Genomic DNA, 22,287 nt, shown 5'->3' on the forward strand with positions numbered 1-22,287 from the left:
GCCCCAATCTCACCTGCCTGTTCCCCTCCTGCAGCAACAGAACCCCGCTGTGAAATCTCTGGGGACCCCACATTTGCTGTGGTAGCCCCCACCCCACACACTGGTCCTCCCCCTGCAGCACCCTGCTCTCTGCTTATCCCTGCAGAGGGCAACAGATCCCAGCTCACAGGCTGATTACTTGTAGAGGCATTGTCACACCTTTCTCTGACCCCCTCCCCTGTCACAGCTGCAGCTGAGTGTGTGTCTATGGTGTCTATGCAAGCAGAAATATCAGAGTTCACTCCCTCCTCCCTTACATCATTCATAGATAACACATTAACATTGTCAGGAGTCATGTCAGTACTGGCTGAAGGTTCAGCCCTTGGGGGGGGCCCAAACTGGGAGGTTATCTGCCCCAAATCTGTCCCAAGTAGCACGTTTGCAGGGATCCGATCAGTTACCCCCACCTCCCTCACCCCCCGCCCTGCGCCCCAGTCCACATAAATGTCAGCAACAGGCAGCGCCGGGTCAGTGCCTCCAATCCCGGAGACAGCGAGGGCTTTTCCAGGGATCAAGTCTTGGGGGGACACCATCTCAGGCCGCACCAGAGTCACCTCCGAGGCGCTGTCTCGCAGTCCTATGGTCACAGACTGGCCGACGGTGACAGGTTGGAAGCTGTCCAGGGACCTACCACCACCCCCACCCACACAATACACCTTGGGCGGCCCTTGGGACGGGGACGGAGCCGGGGCCTTGGGACGCTGAGGGCACATGGCCTTGAAGTGTCCAGGTAGGTTGCACTGGTGGCACCGTCTTGGCTCTGCCACGGGCCTGGAGAGGGGAGTTGAGGGGGACACCCCCTGCAGTCTAGGGGCAGGTGGGGCAGTCGCAGAATTCATCTTACCCCCTCTCCAGGTGCTGCTGGTGGCTGCTCTCCTGGCTTCCGGAGCCCGATTGTTGGTGTAGTCATCGGCCAGGGCAGCTGTAGCCGTGGACCCCTTTGGCTTCTGATCTCGGATGAACTGGCGGAGATCCTCAGGGCAGTTCCACAAGAGTTGCTCCGTGATGAACAAGTCCAGGATCTCCGGTCCGGTGGAAAGCTGCAGGCCTTGGGTCCAGTGGTCGGCAGCTCGGGCAAGTGCCCGCCGGTGGTCAGCCCAGGAGTCCTTTGGTCCCTTCTGTAGGCTCCGGAACTTCTTGCGGTAGGACTCTGGAGTGAGGTTGTACTGTTGGATCAGGGCCCGCTTGATGGTGTCGTAGCCCTGATCTGCCTCAGCAGGCAAGTCCCCAAGGATATCCAGGGCCTTACCCCTTAAACGGGGGGTCAGGTATTTGGCCCACTGGTCCTTGTCCAGATGGTGCTGCAAGCAAGTCCGTTCAAAAGCAGTCAAGAAAGAGTCCAAGTCTCCATCCTTCTCCAGCACTGGGAAGTCCTCAACACGGACCTTTGGAAGTTTGGTGTCTCGAAGGTCACGTGTGGCTGATGAGGGCCGGAGCTGAGCTAGCTGCAGCTGGTAGTCATGGTCTGCCTGTCGCTCTCGCTCTCGCTCTTCACGCGCTGCCTGCCGCTCTCGCTCCGCAGCCTCACGCTCTGCGTGCCGCTCCGCAGCCTCAGCGTCACGCGCTGCCTGCCGCTCTGCCCTGCGCTCTGCCAGGAGTTCCTTGTAGCCCTTCTGGTCTCCAGCCTGGAGAAGGGCCATAGCCATTTGAAGAAGGCTATCCGAGCCTCCCAGGCTCGGTGGAATGGCACGTGGTGATCTGCGGCACGCTGCAGAGCTAGGCGATTCACTGTCCCTTGCAGAGCGGAGGGCTGGCATCTGGCTCGTTGAGGAACCTTGGGTGAGCTCCTCCTCATCTTGTCCAGCAGTGCCAGGTTGCGCAATGTCCTCGGCAGAACGGTTTTCTGGCGTCGAGCTCCTGGAGGACTCGTGGGCAACCTCCTCATTGCTGTCCACAGCACCGTCCTCCCTCTCTTCGGCTCCTGCCTTAGCATTGGCCAGTTGCATAGCTCTGCTCCTGGTGCCATCAGCCATTCTTGCAGACTTTTGGTCACTGACACAGAACTGACACCTGATGCCTCCACACACCTTACAGTATCTGCACTCTGACACTCTAGTGTTGAGCTAGTCTGAAGACCCCAGCAGCCACAGCTGCTGCAGGCAGTCTTTAGTGTCTGGGAGTATGGGTCTCACACTCACACACACTATTATCTCGATCCCACCGCTATGCCACCAATATGTCACAAACCACCGGGGGGGTCACTCAGAAATCCCCCGCGCTGGCTACCAGTACGTCACAATCGGGGGGTAACAAGTGGGGGTCACCCCTCCTTTATACCTCCCGACCGACAGACAGAGCACGTGACGCGCTCTCTAGCGCCCCTCTTATAGTCAGGCCAATTATGGAATTGCCCGACAATAAGCAAGGAGGCCGCTATACTACTTATGCCGATTATTGAAGGGTCCCCGGTGAGAGTAGGGTATATATTCCCCCGACCTCCGCGGGCGGAATATATAAAATCTCCCCGAATCTCACTGGCCTCCCCACAATAATCCTTGGCACAAACTCGCTGCCACCAACCGCTTCACGGTAACTATTAGCCGAACACACAGACGTGGGATTCAAGATCGAGATAACAGAGCAGCCCAAGATTAATTATATAATTTAATCAGCCTAAAGCACACTAGAAACTACAATATATACAATAGGGAATCTACAGAATATACATATGTCAGAGTACAGTTACAGTCAAAGCATGGGTTACAAACAGGCATACACAGTTCCAGCAGTTACCTTGTTGCGTCTGGCCACAGGGGGGCGCTGTACCCAGGTTTCTAGGATCCTTCCCACAGATGTTTCCTACACGTGCCCCCAGCGAAAGAACACTGGAAAATGGCCGAAGTAGGGTTATCAACCTGGGCAGATCCAGGTCCCCTCCTACCTTCGTGACCTCACAGGGAGCACTGCCACTCCCCCTGCATGGATCAGAATTATCCAGCAAAGGGGATATTGGCCATAACTTTGCCTGGGAGCGTCGTAGGCAGACGCCAATGCTCTCATTGTGACAGTTATGAATTTAGCTACAGAACGAGGGGACTCATGACCTGTCTGCCAGTTCCCCATTGGCTGATATCACGCCTGGGGCATTTCCCAATGTCCTGCTCCCATAAAAAGGGTGTGCCGGCATCGTCCGCATGCGGAGACACCATTTTTATGGTTGCCATATTTATCGGAAATATGGCTTGCGAGATATGAACCATTTTTTACTGGAGTCGTTCTGTCTGGCTACTTCCAGAGCCTTGCTAATTAGATAGCAGCTCCTACTACAGGGTGACGGCAGGGAGTCATCCTGTGTCCTTTGTTCCCACATCACCTAATTTCCATATCACAGGACATGGCCATGGAGGTGTAACACCTTCACAGATGCTGGACATTGAGAACAAGAAGGGAGGGGGCACTGCCAGGGAGTGATGAGGGATTATGACTGGAGTCATAATTCATCTTCATATCCCGGGATTTGCCTCACAGGTTTCCTTTATTGCTTTATCTTGATCTCTACACCTGATTATTGCTTTATCTTGATCTCTACACCTGATTATTGCTTTATCTTGATCTTTACCGACACATGATTATTATTACACATTTAGTCCATGGTAATGCATAACCACTTTGCTATATGTTATTTTTCTGTACTCATACTAATCTCCACACATAAAATAATATATCAGAACCAGGACATAAGCTTCATGGTGTAAAATATACATATGAATGCTTGAGGGTTTCCCATTGTGCGCCCCCTGAATCTGATGCATGTGAATATAAGCAACAAATTCCATTTTAGTGGCTTTGCGTTACTGCTAATCTGCTTTATAATATAGGAAACATTCTGCCCATTCTTTATGTTTCCACACCCTGAGCATCAGGATTTGCAGTTCATTGATGTATGGAATGCTGTGAATGTCCTACTGGTTCATATCAGGAATACAAATTAGCTATAGGGCATAATAAATATCGTAAGCATGGCAAATGCGGAGGCAACAAGTAACTGATAAATACATCAGGAGTATTGTGAATCTATCCTGGTAACAATTAAAAATTAGATACATCATAATCTCAGGTATTTTAATTAAAAACTGAGGAGATTGAGAATGCAGAGGTTGTAAGATTGAAGAATTTAAATTAAGACAAGGGATTTCTCAATCTTGAGTGTACATGTAAAATACACAGCAGGAACATGTTTCTTAATCCTAGACCTGTGTGGTAGGAACAATATCCACTTTACAGCCAGAAGGTGAATTTTTTTCTTCACTTCTTTCTACATGTCGACTTTTGGTCACTTTCAGTCCCTAAAGCTCATACTTGTAAAGCTCCAGAAAAGATCGTAGGTTTTCACCATAGCCAGCAGCCTTGTCAGGCCATGCTTTTTTCATAACCTCCATCCCTTTTTCGTGACCCTTTCATGACCCTCCCACATGCCCTCAAACGATAAAGCTTTTGGAAGCTCTTCTTTTTGAGAGGTTTAAACAGAACTAGGCAATTTCTGGTTGATTTGCCAGTGTTACGAATGACGAGGGGCGGCAAGTGTCCAGGGTGGACCCACTGGGCCGTACAATGGACTCCCCTGGAGGAGCTAACCTTGAGCTAACCCCTATACAGGCATTGTAAGATGCGGCCCCAGGGTGCCTAAATGCACGAATGCCAGGACCAGTGGTATTGACCTTTATGGACAAGAATCTCAGACGTGGCAACAAGACGTGGTATCCTGGATGTGGAAAGATGGAGATCGTGACTCAGGTGTGGCAGCACAGAGGTGGTGACTGAGACGTGGAGGCACAGAGGTGATGACTAAGATGTGGCGACATGGAGGTGATGACTGAGACGTGTGGCAGCACAGAGGTGGTGACGCAGATGAGGCGGCAAGGAGGTGGAGGTAGCAACAAGCTCTAGGAAGAGATTCAGGTTAGTGGGTACAAGTGACTGGCACTAGGATGCTAGTAACTAGAAATAGACACAGTAACGGGACCTGAAAACTAGCAACACACTATGGACAGGCAACGTTGTTCAGGCATCTTCCCTAAGGAGGAATGCTTTAAAATACTTACAAGGTGATTGCTGACCTCATGGGTCAGGTCACTTCCAGGTAAAAGGACGTTGGATAGTTAAGAAAAGGGGTAAGGCAGTGCACGCAGCCTTCAGGCACTCACAGAAGGCCTGTATGTGGCCTGGAAGCAAGAAGAAGCTACGGCAGGCCATGAGCCAGGAACGGGATACGTGGGACTCTTGGACAGGTGAGGAGAACGGTGCCCTCACTAAGGCATGGGAGCAGAAGTGAGCGGGGGTGCCGCACCGGGACTGGGCGCTACAGTCAGCTTATCTAGGAAGCATGGATATCTTTTCTTAATGTGGGAGGTTCTGAAAAGTTTCAAAGACTTAAAACTTGTACGAAAGAGTTGCCTAATTAGAGAGAAATCTTTTAGTATGGCGCCCACCAGAACCAATTGCCTTGCACGTGACAGTTGAATTTGGCGGGGAATTAACGACTCTGCTTCTCATTTTCTCTGCACCAGCCACTAATAAAAAATAACTTACTACATGTGCCCATTCCATGTAAAGGCTGTTCACATTGCATTTGTTAGTGCATTCCAGATTCCGTCTGGGGGCTCCATTAAGTTAAATAAGGAAAACTGAAATCATCGTACTTTGCATTGCGTTTGCCCTAATTTCCAAAAGTGTTTGTCTTTCTCGACTGGCACAATAATAGAGGCTTCTATGTTAGACCATGTAGTAGTTAAAAAAGTGTATTTCAGCCAATCCACATACAGTCACGGCCAAAAGTGTTAGCACCCTTGAAATTGTTCCAGAGAATGAAGTATTTCTCCCAAGAAAATTACTGCAATTACACACGAATTGTTATGCACATTTTTATTTCCTTTGTGTGTATTGGAACAACACAAAAAATGAAACGAAGAAAAAAAAAAGTCAAATTGGACATAAGTTCACACAAAACTCCAAAAAAAGGCCAGAAAAAATTGTTGGCACCCTCATCATATTCGGATGCACACCCTTTGGAATAAATATCTGTAATCAATCGCTTGCTATAACCATCCACAAGCTTCTTACACATCTCAACTGGAATTTTGGACTCTTCTTTTGTAAACTGCTCCAGGTCTCTCATATTTGAAGACGTCTTCTCCCAACAGCAATTTTAAGATCTCTCCACAGATGTTCAATGGGATTTAAACCCAAGACTGATTACTAGCAAGAGCACAGCTGGTCAACGCCCGAGCCTGCAGTATCGTGTACGACTCTGCTGTGTGAACAGCGTCAGTAGTCCCGACACTCGGCGAGTTTTGAGCCAGACACCGTGTGACATAGCCATGTTATATAAGTTGCTTTATCGATCTGCTGTTTTCAATGTATATATTGTTTTGGAGGGAACAAGGCAAAACATACATCTTCATGCTTATACTCCTGATTTTTTTTTAGGATACTATAAATTACCCTGGCTATTAAAATTGTAATGATGGGTCACTTTAGAGACCTAGTGATGCAGCTGAAAGTTACAGATAAGCAGCAAACAAGTCCATGAAGATAAATTGCAGCAGGACCGGTGAGCCTTTAGCTACGCTTCTGCCTTTATCTAGCTCCATTCTGCATAACACAGAGGATGGGAGATCAGAGAACAGATAAAATAACTGTTGATCTTCAGAGCACATGGCATCTGCTAATAAGAGACTGACAACTGTTAACAGAATAATCCACATTTCTTTATATGTCCACTAAAAAAAGACAGGCCTAATTTGTCAGCTCAAGTACCAATTTTGCAGGATGGTCATATACAAAATTAATTAGTTACTAATTAATTGGGTTTCAAACTTGAACACTGAACACCCATTCTGTATCCTTATGTATGAGCAACATATTGGTGTATGATTTATCATACAGTTGCGGCCAAAAGTTTTGCGAAGGACACAATGTTCGGTTTTCACAAAGTTCTCTGCTTTAGTTTTTATTGTGGCAAATTTTATTAAAGGGAGCCTGTCAGGTGCAATATGCACCCAGAACCATGAGCAGTTCTGGGTGCATATTACTAATTCCTGCCTAACTGTCCCTGTATCTAGTAGCATAAAGAGATCTTTAAAAAAAAGTATTTCTAAAGATCCTTTATGATATGCTAATGAGGCCAGGGACTAGTCACAAGGGCGTTAGTTCCTGGGCTCATTCCGCCCCCTTAGCATATTAGTACACCCACAGGGGTGTGCTATTCAATGCCTCCTTCCTAGCATCATCATCGGCAGTGACGCGTGTACCTGTGTCTTTTGCACCGCCTCAGAACGCCGGGCATAGGGTCAGTGCATACGACGAAAAGAAAGGGTAGTCAGCTCACCAGTCCATCAAAGTGTTTGAACGGGTAATACAGCCAAGGGTGCGGTGCACGGAGGATCCTGAGCCAGTACACAGCTGAAGAGGAGAAGAAAAATAAAAAATCCAGCTCCTGCAGTAATAGTATATAATGGCATTCCAGACTTCTTATATTAAACACATCTTTTTAGTTCAACCATTAAAAAAACATAAGAATCACTGGCCTACGCGTTTCGAGCAGTTTGTTCTTACTCATAGCATCCATAAAATAAAACCCGGTCTGTTTAGACAAAAATAAAAGTTGCCGTTAATCAGGATTTGTCCCAAAAGGCGATATCCAACATGTCAGAGCAAATTGCAGAAATCTTGAAAGCTAAGAGTCAACACTGTAAATATTGAGTCTTTACAAAGAGTTGATGTATTTGTCAAAAAAAAAAATTGAAAACTTATGAAATGCTGATAATTGAAATTTCAGAAGCCAAAGAAACATCTGACTAAAAGATCTGAAACAATGAAGTGACAACATTTGTGAAAATCAACATTTGTGTCAGTCTTAAAACTTAAAGGGAATCTGTCTGCAGGTTTTTGCTACCTCATCTGATAACAGCACAAAGTAGGCAAAGAGATCCTGAATACAATGATGTATCACTTAGGATTACTCACTGCAGCCGTTCTGACAGAATCAGACTTTTTAGATTTAGCAAAGCAGAAGAGCTAAGAGCTGTCCCCGCCCACACCTGGCTCTCTATAGAGATGGAGCATTGACAGTGAAGTGTCAATCAGAGGAGGGAGCGTGCTGGAGTGCTGTGTGCGGGACATTGTAGTCTGAGCAATGATTAGTCCTGAGTAGTGATGGGCGAACATGCAGATAACAGGGACCGGCGGACCTAAACGGATTTATAAAAAAAAAGCTTCCAGTCCGGAATTGATCCCGGATATATGGCTGGACACCAGTCCCCATATAAGTCTATGAAGACCAGAATCCGGCGACTAAAAATGGTGGTAGAAGGGATAGGGGGACAGGAGCAGGCATGCTATACTTATCAAGACTCCAGCACGACTGTAACTGCTCCCATGGCTGCCCATTCACTTTCGGGGTGGCGCATTAGGCTCATGCATACGCACTGCTTTCCCCACCCACCGGCATCTGTAATTTATTCCAGTAATACGTGCCCCCACCTTGAGTAGCAGTGTGACAGCTAACTGCTTCCAATCACAGATGCTACATGCGTATATTGTGGTACATACATAAATAAAAAAATTGGCGCAAGGTTCCCCCGTATTTATACCCAGCACAAGTAAAGCAGACAGCCACAGACTGCAGCCCCCAGCCGTGTGCTTATCTTGGCTGTTGTGTATCAAAATAAGTGGAACCACATGAGGCTTTTTAAAAAAAAAAAAAAAAAAAAAAATTATATATATATATATTATATATATATATATATATATATATATATATATATATATATATATATATATATATATATATATATATATATATATATATATATATATATATATATATATATATATATATATATATATATATATCGCTTCTTTATGACCAAGGACGTACTGGTATGTCCTCAGTCGTACAGCAGTAATCATGCTCAGGTGCTGAGGTGAGCCAGCGGTGATACCTGCACATGTCTGCTGATTTCAACAGCAGACATGGGGGGCTATCAGGCGTAGGTGGATCCGTGATCCACCCGCGCCTGCTCGCCACTTAGATAGAGCTGTCAAAATGTGACAGCGTGATTTAAATGGCAGCAGCAGAGATCGCGCCATTCCCTGCCAGTATCGGAGGCCCCATGATGCGATCACGGGGAGACGATGGTTGCCATGGTAGTGACAGGTCATGTGATGACCCCTGTCGCTATCATGACATATTTCCTGTCAGAGCCATCAGAGCGCCAGCTCTGACAGGAATGCTGCATTTCTGCTGATCAGAGCTGTGCAGCTCTGATCAACAGAAATGTACAAGCGATCAGACTGCTGATCCATAAAGTCCCCTAGCGGGACTAGTAAAATAAATAAAAATTGTAAAAAAAAAAAATTTAAAAATATGAAAACGACTCCCAGAAGTCCAATAAATAACAGTGACAGACAAAGGATAGTGACAAACATTCCATAGGTACAGAACAATCGTTCATATAATCGTTCTGAGTGCAGAGAACATCATGTTGTCCCCAGCACACTTACACAGGAGAATATGCTACCCAGAATGATGAACTATAAACTTTGTTAAAATTCATCTCACCTGACAATCGAGCATTTAGCTTATTCATTGGGGGATTACTATCCAGTTTAGACAGGCCGATAATCAAACAATGAGCGTTCCAATTAGTGCTCGATTTGGAGTATCGACTTATCTAAATGGGCTATGCCCAGAACTCGTTATTGTGCATTAGGCCTTTTTTGTATGTTATTCGGTACAGAATGGAAGGTTTGGCATTATTAAGTAAGCAGAGGTAGGCTTTGATTTATTACTAGAAGTGATATGGAACATCATGCTGCTCATATATGTATTATAAGTCATTCTAAAATGCTCCCCTTGCAGAGTTTGAAATCAATGAATTATAACCAAAGGACATTTCTACATAGAAGCACAGGCAGATGGTAACCTGGGGTCCTATGCTTAAAAACAATCGCCTGGCTTTCGGCTCTACTGGCTTAAACAGAAGTTATATCTTCTTTGTCTCTCTAAAACCTTGATCAACCCTTTGCCCGAGATTTCATTACACAGCTGACCTTCTGTGTCTGCACTATGGAGGTCACAACCATGCAGTATCTCATCGGGGGCATAATTAACCTAGTTTGTTCAGCAGTCTATGACTTCTACATGTTTGCTGTAATTTGTCAAATCCATAAGCATAAACATAAATTAGTAATACTAGGGAAATAATGATCACTAAAGTCTAAGAAAAATACACACAGAAAAATTAAAAAAATGACAACAGAAACATACAAGAGTTAAAGTCATGATACTTGACCATAACTGTAACATAAAGGACTCTCTTGGGCTACTTTCACACTTGCGTTCATTGCAATCCGCCGCTATGGAAAATAGCGCAAGCCGTTAGCGCAAGCTGTTGTTTCCCATAGACTTGCATTGACGACGCACTGCGACTGAGCGCCGGGCGGATGGAACGCAGCATGTAGCGTTTTTTGTTGCTGTAAAAAAATGCACTCCGCAGGATTCCATTGGGATCCGTTAAGAGGGATAATGAATGTCTATGGTGCTGGATTCCGTCGCCATGCGTTTGGCGACAGATTCCAGTGCAGGATTCCGTCACGTTCTACTGAGCATGCCCAGCATGTCCAGCAGAACGTTCTAAATCGTTTAAAAGCACTCCTGGTCTCTCTCTGTGTCTGTCTGTAGGTCTCTCTCTGTTGGTCTATCTCTAGACTAGTCGCTGGCCTCATTAGTATATCATAAAGGATCTTTAGAAATACTTTTCTAAAGATCTCTTCATCTATGCTACTATAGGCTGGGACAGTTAGGCAGGGATTAGCAATATGCACCCAGAACTGCTCATGGTTCTTGCTGCATATTGCACCTGACAAGTTCCCTTTAAGAGACTTCACATATTACTTGTGTTTGTGTATGACAGGCTAAGTAATTGTGCAGATCTCCAGCATTTTATATGCTTAGATGAAACAGCAATTATTCTTGAAATGGCGAACATTGGAAGTCATTACACTTTTCTTTATGTTTTAAAAAAAGTGTCCAAAACGTAATTAGAAAAGCAATTAACAAAGAGCACACAGTCTATTCACAACCACAATCTTAGATGGTTCTGCTAACAACTCACAGCATTGTGTTCCCTTGCTTTGAAAACACATACTACATATTCATCTGGCTGCTGAGCAAGAGAAACTGCTCGACAAGTGTATGACTTAATTACGTGATATATGTCAAAAACATTGAAACATCAGAAATGGCTGCAATCAACAATGGATGGACTATATAACTGGTATAAAATAGGAGACAATACAAGAAAAGGAATATTTCCTACAGAATAGAAGACTCCTGCGGTTCCGACCATGCGCACAGCTGAGAAGCAAGCACCCGAATAAAAAGGCTGTGGGAATGGCAAGTGCGCATGCGCAGGATCTCAAGAAGCTGATGGTAACATCGCTCATGTACATCCATGGTATAACACCCACAGGGGCGTGATGCCACAGAAAGCATACAAACGCCCACGGGGCGCAGAAACGCCCTGGGGACTAGACCCTCTGATCATTTACATAGGGAACATGTAAGTAATAAAACTTATTTTTATACATTCATATTACACAATATTACAACACAGGGATGGGTAGGAAGGGGTTACTAGGTCACACATCACCCTGCTTGTAGGTCAGAACACATAAGGGACCTGACAGGTTCCCTTTAAGCACCAAGAGAATACTGATGATCAGCAGCTGGGAAGAAGGCGAGCTCCTGCTTGGTCCAAAAGGGGGAGAGATGAAAATGCATCAGGAAAGGTACCTATTACAATAAATACTGACCAGCAGGAACAATAGAAAGTCAGGAAGCAGTGTGCAGAGCCAAACGCTGTGACCTTCTATGGCCAGAAACCACATAACTGTCACCCGAGACACCCTGTCCATCACTGTGCTGAATGTCTGTGGCCAGAGGAACATAATGGGCGGTCGCAAGCATTCAGCAATGTTGGGGGGGGGGATGTTCTCTCCCAGGTAGGCAGGGGGTACCGCCTTAAGCAGGTGCCAACCCTGCCTACACAGTGGCATATAATATGAGTGGTGGTTGAATAATGGAACAAGTCATAGTTTTGGCACAAGCGTCAACAAATTTAAGTTTTACTCTACTTGACCATTTTTAAATATTCGATGACGTGCAGTAACATTTTTTTTAAACATAAACACACCACCTCTTAGGGGATTGTGCATGTTGCTGGTGGGATTCCTAAAGGGGGCACCGCTTACCAGAAAGTCTGGGAGGAGTCTATGGCAACTGGAACCTTGCCCAACTCTTCTGGGTGTTCTGGATGTCTCTCCTTTTTCTAAGAGACTCCTAGACATTCTGTTAAGTTGGCAAGCATGATCTTTACCTATATACACCTTTTACCAGTGCAGTGTATATACTTTTGCATTTGATCAGCATAATGTATACTGACATACTAGTGGCCAGGTGTTTTTTGAGGATGACCTGAAGGACTTATTCTACACGTGTATATGAATTTTATTAGTATTATGTATACGTATAGCATCCTTCAGTTAGGTGAGAAGTCCAATCATTGCTTTTTAGGAGGACCTAGAAGCTTCATGCCACATCAATATACGCCTTCGAGTGAAGAATACAATGTAATTACTTTCCCATTAAAGGACTTTGGAGGCACAATTAAAAGTAAAATGTTATATACCCTATCGAGATACTTTATGTGTAACCTCCAAGCATATTATATAGGTCTAATGGTGAAAGCAAAGAACTAAATTCATCAGAAGAGTTATCACCCCATTAACAATGACACTGAATAATGAGATAAGGAGAAAGGCTGAGGCAGAAAAACCTCAATATTAAAGGTTATTATAGGGAAAGAGGTTGTGATGACAGGAAATGATCTAGCACGTTGTATAAGGTTGCGAAGAGCCTACAAGGAAGTGCTGATCTAGGTTACATTAAACATCTGGGTCACGTAGAAGCCCTGGGCTTTCATAACAAGTCATGTGCATACAAAACAAGTAGGGAGGACTACAGGAGTCAAAAGAAACAAGCAATGTGTTCACTAAAAACACATGCATATCCCCCATATCAACTTCAGATCCATGAGCTGTCAACATTCGCTGTTTCTGGAAGCGTGACTCACCAGGCCTGCGGCTTCCGCTTCACAATACCTTGACGTTTCCACTGTGAGTGAGGGCTGAGGTGGTACGTCAGCTGTCTGCAAACCTTCTCCATGGCCCCAAGGGAATCACCCTCCTGCAATAAGGAAAAGAGGCAAGATCAGGGCATATAATATGCATACATATTAACTTAACTGTTTAATAATTCTTCTTCACTCATTGCTTAGCTACGATGTTAGAACTTGTTCACACATGGCATTTTTGCAGTCTTTTTTTCCAGTTTTTTTTTGGGGGGGGGGGGTTCAACATTTTACGGTATCAGCAAAGTGAATGATATTTATTTATTTATTTTTTTACTTGTGTTTTTCACTTCCTGCTGGCCAATTTTTTTTAAAGGGAACCTGTCAGGTGCAATATGCACCCACAACCACGAGCAGTGCTGGGTGTATATTGCTAATCCCTGCCTAACTGTCCCTGTATACACTAGCATAATAAAGAGATCTTTAGAAAAAGTAATTATAAAGATCTTTTATCATATGCTAATGAGCACAAGGACTAGTCGTAAGGGCGTTACTTCCCCCGACTAGTCCGCCCTCTTAGCATGGTAGTACGCCCACAGGAGACTGCTAACATGCTACTCAATACAGCATCAGAGGTGACGAGCATGCCTGTGTTCGCTGTCTCCACTGTTCAGAAGTCTGGTCATGCACAGTATGAAGCTGGGTGTACACATCCCGGTTTCATTGAGGTCTAGTGCGCATGACCGAAGGTGCCAGGGACTTCTGAACAGCGGAGACAGTGGACTGATGGTGATGCTGCATTGAGTAGCATGTTAGCACTCCCTTGTGGGCATACTACCATGCTAAGAGGGCGGACTAGTCAGGGGAAGTAACGACCTTGCAACTAGTTGCTATCCTCATTAGCATATGATAAAAGATTTTTAGAAATACTTTTTCTAAATATCTCTTTATTTATGCTAGTGTAATACAGGGATGCTTAGGCAGGGATTAGAAATATGCAGCCAGAACTGCTCATGGTTCTTGGTGCATATTGCACCTGACAGGTTCCCTTTAAATCTTTAATATGTCCATTCATTCGTTGGTTTTTCAATATAAGTAAAAATTCCTAAAAAATGTTCACAAAAACACCAAGTGTCAATATACTCTGAGGGCTGAGAACTGGGGGTCAAAAACTCTAGGTAAAAGTTTGGAGCGTTGTCCGAGCTTCACATATTGACCAGAACAAGGAAAACATCAAAGTGCCCAAAACACATCTTCTCATGCTATCATAACGAGGGACGATTCAATAAAGACAATTCATCTTTGTATATCATATTTACATCAGAAGTCAAATGTAGAAGCTTGGCATTACTTGGCCCCTCCACCACCATGTAGCAAAAAAATAAAAATAAACTGCCTGAGATCACAATTACCAAAGTTCACTGCAATTGTCAGTCATCTTAAGTTTTTTTTTTATTAGCGGAGGCCATAAAGATGGCTGCATTTGATGGGATAATAAAGGTCCATTCAGGATCTGCAAAATTAACTGCAGTGATTCAGAAAAGAACATACAGTAAATCACAAAAGTGAGTACACTACTCATATTTTTGTATATATTTTATTATATCTTTTCATGGGACAACAGAAGATATGACACTGACAAATGTAAAGTAGTCAGTGTACAGCTTGTATAACGGAGTGAATTTGGTGCCTTCTAAAGAACTCAACACACAGCCATTAATGTCTAAACTGCTGGCAACAAAAATGAGTACACCCCTAAGGGAAAATGGACAAATTGTGTTCTAAGCGTCAATATTTTGTGTGGCCACCATTATTTTCTAACCTCTATCAAGCCAAGGCAGGCAGACAGGGGTCGGGAATAGATAGCAAGATCTGATCCACATATTCCCTTCCTGTTGCACCTGTCAATCAAATAGCAGTGCATTGCTGGAACTTTACTTTCACATATTTCTAAAATAAAACATTCAATCTAAGAACAAAAGTCATGCTTACATTCAGCATCCTAGCGCCAGTATAGCACTGGCTTTACTTTATATAGGAAAATCATGCTGGTTGGTTCCTTTTAAACATTTCTAGTTTTTAATAATATCGCACACAGGTGATCGTGGAAAATTTAAGAGGGAAGAAATGCCACAAACGGACTTGTTACACCAGTGACACAATATTACAGAGCCGCGCTGGTGACAGTGACTGCTTTAGAATGAGCCAATTTCTTACAAATGTTAGTAAAGGCAACTGCATGTTGCAGGGCTGGATATTACACATCAGTTGTAATGGGACAGAATGAAAAACAAGAGCGCAATGATTAAGATGTGCCCCAATACTTTGGTCCATATTTATCTATCTATCTATCTATCTTAAAGGGAACCTGTCACCAGATTTGGTCACCATAAGCTGCAGCCACCACCAGTGAGCCCTTATATACAGCATTGTAGAATGCGGTATATAAGAGCCCAGGCCGCTCAGTAGAACATAAAAAACACTTTTACAAGTATAGTACTAACCTAGAGGGTGGTCCAGTCTGATGGGTGTCGCTGCTCTCTAGTCTGGCGCCTCCTCTCTCTGCTCCGATGCCACCTCTCTCCGCTCCGGTGCCTCCTCTCTCTGCTGCAATATCAGTCCTCCTTCTACCCAGCCCCCAGTGTGGATGACGTATCTACGTCATCCACACAGGCTGACATTGCGGTCCTGTGCAGGTCCACTTTGATCTGCCTGGCTGAGGGCAGATCAAAGTACTGTAATGCGCAGGCGCAAGGAAAGGTTACAGATCGCCTGCACATGCGCACTACAATACTCTGATCTGTCCTGAGCAGGGCAGATCGAAGTGTGCCTGCGCAGGACCTCAATACTGGCCAGTGTACATGATGTAGGACGCGTTGTGCACACGGGCCTCAGAAGAAGGAGGACGGCGATCGCAGCAGCGAGGAGGCTGCGGACCGGAGAGCAGCGAAACCCATCGGACCAGACCACCCCCTAGGTAAGTATTATAAAAGTGATTTTTATGTTCTACAGAGCGGCCTGGGCTCTTATATACAGCATTCTGGAATAGCCACAGCTTATAGTTACCAAATCTGGTGACAGGTTCCCTTTAAAAGTTTCCATAAGTACCCCACACATCTGCCGCTAACCATGAATGACAAGGGTGAAATGCTCATAATAAACAGTAAATATCCTATTATCCATTCCTGGTTGCCGTTACATTATAATGAACGCTGTTCACTATTGACTATGTATGATATAAAATGCTGACTATACGCTCCACAATACAATTCTATTAACTGGAAAACAATGTATTAAACTGATAACAATACTGAACAGCAAACTATTCCGCTTGTGATTAATCACCTTCTAACTATTTGGTGATTTCCTTATAGAATTCCTGTGGAAGTAACAATGACAAGAGCTATACGAATATTAATCTACATAAACTAATTACCAAAAGTTTTCATTTTTTCTCTCTATCCTCATCCATAAAGTCAAAGAAAATCATTGCTTAATTGTGTGCAAACAATGGATGTCAGGACAATATATTTATATTCAGTCTTTATTGTATACAAACAATGGATGTCCCAACTATATACAGTTAGGTCCAGAAATATTTGGACAGTGACACAATTTTCGCGAGTTGGGCTCTGCATGCCACCACATTGGATTTGAAATGAAACCTCTACAACAGAATTCAAGTGCAGATTGTAACGTTTAATTTGAAGGTTTGAACAAAAATATCTGATAAGAAATTGTAGGAATTGTACACATTTCTTTACAAACACTCCACATTTTAGGAGGTCAAAAGTAATTGGACAAAAACCAAACCCAAACAAAATATTTTTATTTTCAATATTTTGTTGCGAATCCTTTGGAGGCAATCACTGCCTTAAGTCTGGAACCCATGGACATCACCAAACGCTGGGTTTCCTCCTTCTTAATGCTTTGCCAGGCCTTTACAGCCGCAGCCTTCAGGTCTTGCTTGTTTGTGGGTCTTTCCGTCTTAAGTCTGGATTTGAGCAAGTGAAATGCATGCTCAATTGGGTTAAGATCTGGTGATTGACTTGGCCATTGCAGAATGTTCCACTTTTTTGCACTCATGAACTCCTGGGTAGCTTTGGCTGTATGCTTGGGGTCATTGTCCATCTGTACTATGAAGCGCCGTCCGATCAACTTTGCGGCATTTGGCTGAATCTGGGCTGAAAGTATATCCCGGTACACTTCAGAATTCATCCGGCTACTCTTGTCTGCTGTTATGTCATCAATAAACACAAGTGACCCAGTGCCATTGAAAGCCATGCATGCCCATGCCATCACGTTGCCTCCACCATGTTTTACAGAGGATGTGGTGTGCCTTGGATCATGTGCCGTTCCCTTTCTTCTCCAAACTTTTTTCTTCCCATCATTCTGGTACAGGTTGATCTTTGTCTCATCTGTCCATAGAATACTTTTCCAGAACTGAGCTGGCTTCATGAGGTGTTTTTCAGCAAATTTAACTCTGGCCTGTCTATTTTTGGAATTGATGAATGGTTTGCATCTAGATGTGAACCCTTTGTATTTACTTTCATGGAGTCTTCTCTTTACTGTTGACTTAGAGACAGATACACCTACTTCACTGAGAGTGTTCTGGACTTCAGTTGATGTTGTGAACGGGTTCTTCTTCACCAAAGAAAGTATGCGGCGATCATCCACCACTGTTGTCATCCGTGGACGCCCAGGCCTTTTTGAGTTCCCAAGCTCACCAGTCAATTCCTTTTTTCTCAGAATGTACCCGACTGTTGATTTTGCTACTCCAAGCATGTCTGCTATCTCTCTGATGGATTTTTTCTTTTTTTTCAGCCTCAGGATGTTCTGCTTCACCTCAATTGAGAGTTCCTTAGACCGCATGTTGTCTGGTCACAGCAACAGCTTCCAAATGCAAAACCACACACGTGTAATCAACCCCAGACCTTTTAACTACTTCATTGATTACAGGTTAACGAGGGAGACGCCTTCAGAGTTAATTGCAGCCCTTAGAGTCCCTTGTCCAATTACTTTTGGTAATATCATTTTAAAAAAAAAAAGGTTCAATGTGTGAATATGGCTGGTATATATTGCGGAGGTGATTTACTTCATATGCGAGTCTTAGGGCCTGTGCACACAGTGTATTTTCTTAGGCCTCTGCCACACTCACCTGAAAATCACGCACGTGCCGAGAGACACGTATTTCCCTTGCGTGTTGCGTGCAGGTAAGTACGTGTCTCTGGTACGTGCGGGCCACGTGTGTTCTACGTGTGCTATCCGCGATAGCAAACGTAGAACCGATAATTTACATACTCACGTGGTCCTTCCTGCTGTCCGCGCTGCTCTCCGTGGTGCTGATCCTCGGTCTCCAGCCCTGCCGTCTCCCCGCTGCTGCTGCTGCCAGGTAGTGAAGTGAATATTAAATGAGCATAATTAGCGGTGGTCGGCAGAAAGTGGCAGCAGAGACAGGAGGGCTGGAGAAGGTGAATAAATGTTTTGGTTTTTTTTCACTGACACGTGTGTTTTCTCCGGCGCGTGTCACACGGGACCGCATCTACACTACACCCGTGTGGTACGGGTGCGGGCCGTGTGACACCCGTGCTGCCGGAGACAACACGGACATGTCAGCGTTTAGAAAAACGCACACGTACAAACGCACACGGACACACGTTCCGTGTGGTTTTACGTGTGTGTGCCTGCTACAATAGGGTAGCATTGCTTAACGTGTCTCCGTGCCTCCGGTACGTGCAAAAAATGATAAACACGTCCCGGCGGCACGGATGTGTGTCGCAGGCCTTATGAGGGGTTTTTTTGTGAGAAATATGCACTAAAATCTGCCTCTCCTGAAGCCTGCAAAGTCAATGAGATTTCTGAAGTGCTGTGCGAAAGATGTTGCTTTTTTTTTCCTTGCAGATTTGGTGCAGATTTTGGTGCAGAAAAAATCTGCAGGGTGTCAATTGTTGGGGCGTTTCTTAGCCCTTCCAACTATTGACTTCACTTTAAAAAAAAAACCCAAAAAACGCATAAACTGTATGCGCTTTTCATTGCGTTTTTTTCTGCTAGAAGGTGCAAAATTGATGCAGAAAATTTCTGCACCAAATCTGTAGCATGTGCATAAAGCCTTAAACATACATGGTATGGAATAAAATGTGGCAAAACCCTTTTCATACATTACACACATAATGTGCTTCCCCCCCAAAAAAGTGTGCTAAAGATGATGAACATTTCTCTCTTTATGGATGATAAACTTGTGGGAAATTTGAGGGAAACATGCCAGCCACATCACTCCCCATATAGGTCCAGACATTTTACTTTTTAATAATGGCAAAAAAAGGTTGCAAATTATTCTGCATATATTGAAAAAAGAGGTTTTACCCTTTCAGTATTCTTCACTGCATAAAAAAAAATAATAGAAAACATTCAGTCCTCACCCTCCCCAGGTCCAGCGCTCCAACTCTACTTCTGTTACAGTGATTGTTTAGTGGCTGTTACCGTGACGACGTTACAGTCACTGACCTTCGCACCTCTACCGATGTTTTTCACATCACAAAATTGGTGTAAACTGATTAACAAATTTCTTGCTATGTATGAAATGCCGATTACTGTTAAAAAGCAGCCATGTTTCTCATAAGCTGGTCAATAGCATGAAAAATAGGATATAGGTGATCGGACTGAGCTAGAAGATATGTCTACGCACTGTAAGGGTATGTCCACATTACGGCTTTTTCAGATCGATTCCACCCAGAATCCACTTTAAAATGCATCACAAATGTGTCACATAAAATGAGAATAATGCACAGCAATGTCAAAACCAAATTGTTCTGCATATCTTCCGTCATATGTCACTTCTTTTAACCGCTTTACCGTTTAGATTCCTGAAGTGGATAAAGGAAGCGACATACTCATTCTTTGAGTGGCTTCACCTGCACTCTATAAGACTATTTGTCACACGTCCGTGCAAAACACTAACGTTTTGCACGGTCTGTGGTGTGTGTTTGTGCGTGTGTTCTACGTGTGCTGTCCCTGTGCTATCCATGTGACATCCGGATAGCACACAGACAGCATGAGCTGGTATACTTACCTGTCTCCAGCGCTGCTGTTACTTCTCGGTCCGCGGTCATTTCAGTGAATTTGCATGAGCATAATGATTGGACCCAGAAATAACAGCAGGGGCAGAGACAGCAGCGCTGGAGACAGGAAAGTATAAAAATTCTTTATTTTTATGTGACCTGTGTTTTCTCCAGTATGTAAATGTTGAAACTTGGCACTCAAGATAAATGTGAATAGTGGTCTTTTATTGAGAAGAACTTGTAGGACCAGCACAAGAACAGACGTTTCGGTCAAAGATCTTCATCAGTATGCGTGCAGGGGTTCCTCAGAAGGTATAGCAACTTGGCAACTGGCGTAGTGAAGTATGAAGCGGTGTCCAATGAGGACCCCCTGCACGCACACTGATGAAGGTCTTTGACCGAAACGTCTGTGCTTGTGCTGGTCTACAAGTTCTTCTCGATAAAAGACCAATATTCACATTTATCTTGAGTGCCAAGTTTCTACATATACTTGAGACGGTTTTGGACCCTACTTGAGCACCACTAAAGAAGTGCCGTGTGTATCAACTCACTTCTCCAGTACATGTCACACTGATGTTACATGGATCACATCAGTGTGTTGTCCGTGTGACATCAGTGCTGCTGGTGAAAAATGGATATGTCGCAGTGTGGAGCACACAGACACGCGTATGCTCCACCCGGACACACGGTCCGTGTGAAAACATGGACGTGTGCACAGACCGATTGATTTTTACACGTGGCTATGTCTCCGGTGCGTGTGAAAACTGACATCACACTTACCGGAGACAAGGATGTGTGAAGGAAGTGTTAGTCACAGAATAGAGTAAAAGATGCCGGCGGCTGAGCTGCTGAAATGACGGCAATACTGCCGGCAAAGAAGACTCACCTGGGAAAATTCAGCAGCTATGCTGGGTCTAAAAAACGCAATGTGTATGTAGCCTAACTGGAAATATTCTAAAAGGTAATTTTCCAATGTACCAGTCTACAATGGAGAGGCAAACGAGAAAACACATCCAAAAAGAAGAAATGATGGCCTGGAACTTAATTTCACCTTATCTAGACCTACAAATTATCCCTATCGTCCCACAGTCACATGTTTTTGCAGTTGCTTGTTTCGCTTACAAAGCCTGAAAGGCATCTGTCAAGGTCAGGGTAATGTGAATTGGTCAAGCTGTGGCAGACAAAATATTCAATATTAGTGATATGGAATATATCATCTTGTCTCGTACGTACCATATTAATATTATCATCACAAACTATAAATGCATTAGACAGGAACACGAGGTCATCTGGACTTTTGGAGACAGACAGCTCTATTGTAAATCAAGAGTCTGACATAAAATAACAAAATGCAAACTGCAAAACACTAAGCCGTAAGGTACACCTCATCCATCTCTAAGGAATTACCAAAAACGCACCTCGGTTGACCTAGTAAATTCCATGGGGTGAGATGTGGGAGCTTTAAAAATTAATAATAATAATAATAATAATAATAATAATAATAATAATAATAATGTGATCACCAACTTCATACTGGGATTTCATCTGAGAGTTGGTAAAATTACTGAACACGGGAATCCATGAGGTTTTGTGCTAATTGTCCTGATGGATGTGCACAAAGACAGACTTTGTCATGATGAGGTCATGTAATCTATAAGTCTTACCACTTCTCTACAAATCTTTATGGACAATCACCCAGTTAACTCTATTAATGTAAATCTTCTGTGCTGAGCCAAGATACAACACTACAGCTTAATCAATATAATTAGTGATATATGAGTGCTTAGGAAATGCTGTTACACTCTATCAATATTAGGTCAGTTTGCTTCTATCGGAGGTCTTTTCAACATCTTGTGTAATTAAAAACAGTCGATAGGTGTTTGCTTCAAATCTCAAAAATTACATGATTGAGATTGAGGAACTCGCTCTACAGGATAGAGCAAGAACCCATCTGACCATAATAGCTGACACGGTACAAGTGTGAGATAGAGGACCTCACTGGCCATACAAGCTTATACATGCCAGGAGAGAGAGAGAGGGAGGACTCCACTGACCAT

At 44.0% G+C, this 22,287-nt stretch overlaps 1 protein-coding gene across 1 annotated transcript in view; it reads right to left on the minus strand.

Moving 5' to 3' along the window:
• Positions 1-22,287, minus strand: part of LRRC75A (leucine rich repeat containing 75A) — a 458,785-nt gene that overhangs the window by 167,538 nt on the left and 268,960 nt on the right. The window contains exon 3 of the mRNA XM_075335269.1: positions 13,176-13,288. Within this exon, the coding sequence (XP_075191384.1) occupies positions 13,176-13,288 (113 nt within the window). The remainder of the gene's footprint in view (positions 1-13,175; positions 13,289-22,287) is intronic.

The sequence above is a fragment of the Anomaloglossus baeobatrachus genome, chromosome 2, assembly GCF_048569485.1.
Source record: "Anomaloglossus baeobatrachus isolate aAnoBae1 chromosome 2, aAnoBae1.hap1, whole genome shotgun sequence".
In the NCBI taxonomy this organism is placed as follows: Eukaryota; Metazoa; Chordata; class Amphibia; order Anura; family Aromobatidae; genus Anomaloglossus; species Anomaloglossus baeobatrachus.